The 7,007-nt window shown below is 29.3% G+C and overlaps 1 protein-coding gene across 1 annotated transcript in view; it reads right to left on the reverse strand.

Annotated features, from left to right (window-relative positions):
* Positions 1 to 7,007, reverse strand: part of LOC117169945 (sal-like protein 3) — an 88,692-nt gene that overhangs the window by 20,339 nt on the left and 61,346 nt on the right. The window contains exon 5 of the mRNA XM_033356455.1: positions 3,863 to 4,063. Coding sequence (XP_033212346.1) covers positions 3,863 to 4,063 — 201 coding nt within the window. The remainder of the gene's footprint in view (positions 1 to 3,862; positions 4,064 to 7,007) is intronic.

Genomic DNA, 7,007 nt, shown 5'->3' on the forward strand with positions numbered 1-7,007 from the left:
TCCAGTAGAATTCGATTCTGAAGTCAAAAAAATAAAATTTTTCTTTATTTTTTTTTATTTAAAAAAAACCATGAAAAAACCGTAAAAAATGAGGTTTTTCGATCAATACCCCATAAAAAAGTAGCTGGACCCTACTTTTTTATTGCAAATTCGGATTCAGCGTCGAAAAATACATAAGAATATATAGGTCTGGTCAATTGCACAGCCACTTTTGTTTTTTTTGTGGGCCTGTGTTATCGTCACGAGAAGTGAAACTTCCCCTTTTATTTCTTGTATGGTCGATATACTCCGAATTACAGGGGGAGGTGTCACATCCTGCAACGCTTATTAACTATTGATTAAGTACTGGCAAATAATAAAAGGAGGAGAGTCAATTGTTTTTCTGGGTCGTTCTCTTTCTAAGCCCAGAATCAGAAAATAATTTTTGTCTATAAAAAAACCACAAAAAGTTTTTATACTTTTTGAATTTTTACTTCGACGTACTGCATCTACCAAGATCAGACTTCACATTTCTTCCTCTATTTCCCTTTTTACCCCTTTTCAAAGAATTTCTTTTTAACCCTCTTTTTTCAAGATGATTCCCCTTTCCCTCTTTTGCTAATTTTTCTTTCCTTAAATCTAAATTGAATAAATAGAATCAAATAAAAAATTATACTTTTCTTTAGTAAAAGATCATTTTTTTTTAATTAGAAAGTTTACTATAATATTTTTTGCTGAGAATTAATCTTTTTGTTAACTTTTTTGTTTCCTAGTTCAATTCGACTTTTTAAAATTAAAAAATGTTTATTGAAGTATCAAATATTAAGAATATTTGCCGTTGATATTTGAGGATTATTCCTTTCTTGTTTAAAAATGAACTAATTTTTTTTTTAATTCTTCTTTGTGGATAGAAATCTAAAGCTTTTGGATTGAAAGTTCTTTTTTGGTACGAAATTAATTTTTTTTGTTAAACTTAATTCTTTTCAATTGAAAAGTCTACAATTATATTTTTGGTTTAGAATTTAACTTTTTTGGTCAAACATTTAATTTTGTCCTGCAAAATAAAACTATTTTGTCAGAATGTAATCTTTTCTTGTGGAAAATTCAAGTTCTTGGTTGAAAGTTGAACAACTATGTAAAGAAATAATTTTTTTGGTTGAACATTTATCTTTTTGGTTGAAAATTGAACAATTTTATTGAAAATAATTTATTTGTTGAAAAATTAAACTGTACTTTTTAGAAAATTCGCATTTTTGGTTAAAAATCCCACAATTTGGTTAAAATGTTCTGCTTTATTGATTAAAATATCTTTTTTAGTTGCAAATTGTTTGTTTTTTTGTTGTTGAAAACTCATCTCTTGGTTTAGAATTCAACGAAGTTGTTGAAAATTCTCCTTCTTAGTAGAAGACAACTGTTTAATAAAAACTTAAATAGGTTTGGTTGAACTAATTGGTTGAAAGTTAAACTTCATGGCAAAAATTTATTTTTTGTTTTAAAATTAACTTTTTTGTTGTGAATTTGTATTTTCGGAATAAAAATTCAACTATGTCAGTAGAACATTCAACTATATGTTTGAAAATATAACCCATTTTTTAGAAAGTCCTCGTTTTTGATAGAAAATCTATTTCTGTTATTGAAAATTCGTATTTTATATTTCTAACTTTTAACTATTTGGTCAGCAAATTTCATTATTTGGTTGAAGATTGATATTTTGGCTTTGGAAATTCCATTATTTCGTATCAAATTGTTGTAGAAGATTTATATTTTTGGGTCAAAACTGCTATATTTATGTTAAAAATTCACACTTTTTGGTCAAAAATTTTAATTTCATATTGAAAAATCGTATTTTTGTATTAAAAATTCAACTATTTTAGCAGAAAATTTCATTATTTTCGTCGAAAATTAAGTTTTCAGGTAAACATGGACTTTTTTGGTAAAAGTTCATATTTTAGTGTTAAAATTTCCACTTTCGTGTAGAAAATTCGTCTTTTTGTTTGGAAATCCAACTCTTTTTTCTAAATTTGTCTATTTTGCTGCAAAATAAATTATTTGATTGTAAATAAAACTGTTTGGTTAACCTTTTCTTGGTTGTAAATTAAATTCTTGATGAAAATTCATATTTTTGGTTAGAAAATTCAACTGCTTTGTAGAAAAGTCGTCGATTTGATTTACAAATTTGACAATTCATAGAAACCTGAATTATTCTGTGAAATTTTATCTTTTTTTAGTGAAAATTAATATTTTGTGGTTGGAAATTCAACTGTTCTGTACAAGAAACGTCTTTTTTGTTAAAAATTCAAGTTTTAAAAGAAAATTCTTCTTTTTTGCTTAACATTTAACAATTTGGTTGAAACTTTAATTTGTTAGTTGAAACTTATTGTTTTCGGTAAAAGATCTCATATTGGGGTAGAAATTTTCATTTTTTGTACAAAAATTTGTCTTTATGTTTTTAAATTCAACTTAAAGAAACATTTGTTTTAACTATTCCGTGGAAAATTCATCTTTCAGGATTCAAAAGATAAATGTTTTCTAAAAAATTATACTTTTTAAGTTGAAAACTCAAATATTTTATGATAAATTCATCTATTTTGGTTGGAAATTTAGCTATGTTGTTGAAAAAGCAATATATTTCGACTTTCAATCATATAAATATAGCACCTACATTAATTTCATTAAATGGAAACGAGTTGGTATCATTCCCCTATTTCACTAAAAAATAAGTCTATTTATCCTCTTTTGAGAGCACTTTAGACTGTGAAGTCTGCGATACAGAACCTTGTCATTTGAACCCTTCGATTTCTACTAAAAAAAAATATTTTTTCTGATTCTGAGCTCAAAAAGAGCCCTTACTCATCCTCCTTCTTTTCAGTTTAGTGTTTCAATATATAATACCGGCACACAAAAAAAGGTCTTGTCCACTAGACGAGACAAAAATTTTTATAAGTTTTTGGGGTCGCTGAAACCAAATCTGGGTTTTTTTACTTGGTCAGATCGCATGTCGTTCCTAATCACAAAAAAAATGAAAACAGCTCAACTTTCCATCACTTTTTTGAGAATTTGAACGAGATGCGATCTGACCGAGTCAAACTAATCGCGGATTTGAATTCATCGGCCCCAAAACCGTATAGAAATGTTTTACTCGTCTGGATGGACAAGACTGTTTTTTCGTATTTTTTTCGGGGTTCAGTGCACAGATACACGGAAAAAAGACTTGTCCACCAGACTAGACAAATATTTCGATACGTTTTTGGGGCTTCTGAAACCGTGTTGGGGGTTGGTTCAACTAGGCCAGATCGTATTTTATTCCTCACCTCAAAAATTAAAAAAAATAAAACTTTCATCACTTTTTTTTGTAATTGGAACCAAATGTGATCTGACCGAATCAAAACAACCCCGCATTTGGCTTCATTGATTAAAAAAAAGCGTATAGAAGTGTTTGTTTCGTCTGGATGGACAAGAAATTTGTTCTTGAGTTTTTCGTGGGCCTGTGAACAGATACATGGAAAAGAAACTCTTGTCCACCAGACAAAAAAAAATTTCTATACATTTTTTGGGTGGCTGAATGCCTCTCCGGGGTTGGTTTGACTACGTCAGATCGCATTTCTTCCCTATCTTCAAAAAAATGAAAAAAGTTTAAAATTTCATCACTTTTTTTAGGATTGGAACGAAATGCGATTGGATCTAGTTAAACCAATTCTAGATTCGGTTTCAGCGATCCCAAAAGCGTATATAAATGTTTGTCTCATCTGGCGGATGAGACCTATTTTTTTCGTGTGCCTGTGTAATCAATCAATTTAATCAAGTAGTGTGAAAAGTGTATGTTTGCTGGTGTTTTTGGTGGTGACGATGGTGACGGTGACGTTGGTAGGAAGGATTGGCGTACCGATGGCTTCGTGGCGTTTCCGGGCGCTGGGGCTGCTGCTGGGGCAGCTGGCGCAGGGGGGGCACCCGGTGCAGCTGGGGCGGCGGGTGGGGGAGCAGGGCCCACATCACGAGATGCGCTTAGGCCCAGCCCGAGGCTCTGTGTACCGGCTACCACGCGAAACACTGTGCCCGCCGCTCTTGCCGCCCCGTCGGCTGCTTGCTAGGGAGACAGACGATCATTGTTTTATTTCTTTTTTCTCCTCATTATCGGTCACTGCAAAGATATTCAAGCCGCGAATCGATGTCGCCAAATATCCATAGATTCATTGTCATTGCTGTAAAATTATTATTAGGCCCCTCGTCCTTCTACTGGTCATCATTTTTTTGCTGATACATCAATACTTAATTTTATTTTAACAACTCAATTACATTTATACTATTCCATTGTAGGATCTCTTAACAAGATTGGAAAATTCATCGGGAAGGAGGCTGATAATCGTGTAAATATTTTAAATATATATTTCTAATGAAATTTTATATTTGTGATAGAGAGGTTATATATAAGTTGCATGTAAAAGGTTAATTTGATCGTGGGAACGTCCATTATTCACGTGAGAATGGTTTTTCACATTTTTCACCCCCGCCCCTATTTTGTAAATATTCGTAAGATTTTTATGTCTCCCCCTCCCACCCTACTTCATGATGAGAAATTTTATATTTTTTACTCTGTATGTCCAAAATCAGATCTCTGAAAAAAAGTTTTTTTATTATTTTAGGAATGAAGAATTATATTTCTATGGACATTTTTAAATTACAAAAAAAATATTTAAGAATGATTTTTGCAATTTTACTTTTTCTTATTATCGCTTCTTACTATTCTTTGATGATGGTGGAATTTAGATAAATAATTGTTTTATCTTTCAGGAATAATATTCTCTACAACTCTGCTGCTTTAAATTTTGAAAATAAATTTTTCTAGGGATTAAATTGTTTAAATTTACTTACATTTTAAAGTATAAAAAGTAGAATTGTACGGCACGTTTTCCTGGAAAAATGGGACATTATAGATTAAAATTCTATAATTTTCAAAAAATTGGTAAAAAGCGACAGCTATGAAAAGTTTAAATTACAAAACCTGTGCTTAAAATAATTATTGTTTCGTGAGTTTAAATCTGCTTTCACAAAAAATAATGTTTTTGCTTTTATAAGACATGAATGATCATATCATTTCTATTTAGAAAATAAGAGAAAACCTTTTCTTTCCATTGGCCTATTTTTTGGGTTAATGCCTAACTTAAACAAAATTTCAAGGGATTTATATTTTTGTTAAAAGATTCTAAGTGTTTAAAGAAACATTTTAGTATAATTCCATAGAGAATCTTGATTTTTCTAGAGGTTTCAAAAGTTTTTGAGATATTTTATAAGATTTCAAGAGATACACAAATATTTCAAATGATTTTTATTCATTTTAAGAAACATTAATGTGTTTCGACGATTTCAAAGCATTTTGAGAGATTTCGTAAGATTTCAAAAGATTTAAAGAAATTTCAAAGGATTTTCGTGTTTCATTTTGCATTTTGGTAGATATCACGGGATTTTAATAATACTGAAAATTTGAAGGCATTTCAAGAAATTTGACGAATTTTAAGAAATACAATTGGTTATGACAATTTTATATTTCAAATGTGAAAAAGTGTTTCAAAGGATTTCTGTAAGTTATAAAGGATCTTAAGAAATTTAAAAATAAGTCACGGGACTTCAAAGAACTTTAAAGGAATTCATGCGATGGTTTACTACTTTCACAAATTTTGAAGGATACCAGTGGATTTCAATGACATTTCAACGATTCTAAGGTATTTAAATAGATTCAAAAAGATTTATAGAAATTCCAAATGATTTTTATAGATTTTAATAGATATAAATAGGTTTTAAAGATTTCACGGGATCTAAAAGAATTCTAAGATATTTTAAAACATTTCAAAATATTTAACGGAATTTCAAAGGATTTCTGTTTATTGTGATGGATATTTAGAGATTTCGAAGGATTTTAAGGGATTCTGAAAGATATAAAGAGAAATTTAAAAGATGCAAAAAACTTAACGAGATTAAAAATAAATTTTAATGAAAATCAAAAGATTTGTATGTGTTTTAATATACAGTAAGGGGTTTTAAAAGTTTGGGAAAGATTCCTACGGATTTGAAAGATTTCCATGGATCTTAGAAGGTTTTCAAGGATTCTCGTAAAACCGATTTTTAAAGATTTGAAGATATTTCCACAGATGTTAAAGGATTTTAATAGAATTTTATGGGATCCTGAAGATTTTATTTGATTTTAAATACTTTCACACTTTTTAGGATTTCACAGGTTTTTAATCGATATAATGGGATACTGAAGTATTTTCACAAATTTTGAGGTATATCAGGGGATTATAATGAGATTTTGATGATTTAAAGGGATATTAAGAGATTTCAAAGATTTAAGAGGATTTGCAGGGTTTTAAATGGGCTTCGCTGATTTTTCGGGATTTTAAAGGATTTTAAGTTATTTCAAAATATTTTAAAGTATATCCACGGATTTTCGAAGATTTCGTCAGATTCAATGGAATTTCAAATTCTTTTCGTATATCGTAAAAAATGCTGAAGGCTTTTAAAGAATTTTAATGGCTTTTTAAAGATGTAATGCATTTAAATACATTGTATGATTTCAATTAATTTTGAAGATTTTTTAAGGAATCTCGTAAGATTTCGAAATATATCATGGATTTTAAGGTTTTTAAGATACCAAGGATTTTTAAACTTTTCAAATGGTTTTCGGGAATTCATAAGATTATGTACAATATCCATGGAAATAAAAATATTTTAAAGATTTTTCATTCGATTTACAACATCTTGCAAAGGATTTCCCGGGATTTCCAAGTATTCAGGGATTTCACGAGATTTCATACACCAGATTTTAAAAATTGTTTAAATACTTATTGGACGTATGCAATATTAAATATGACATACTAAAAAATAAATAGAACAACTAATGATATAATATGTAGAATAAAATAAAAAGTAATTTCTACATCCAACAGAGGTCTTAATTAGCATACTTTCAAAAAATAATTAGGAAGAGAATTTGCGTGAGAAATGCCTTGGAATCCTCTCTCCTTCCTAAGCAA

The sequence above is a fragment of the Belonocnema kinseyi genome, chromosome 3, assembly GCF_010883055.1.
Source record: "Belonocnema kinseyi isolate 2016_QV_RU_SX_M_011 chromosome 3, B_treatae_v1, whole genome shotgun sequence".
In the NCBI taxonomy this organism is placed as follows: Eukaryota; Metazoa; Arthropoda; class Insecta; order Hymenoptera; family Cynipidae; genus Belonocnema; species Belonocnema kinseyi.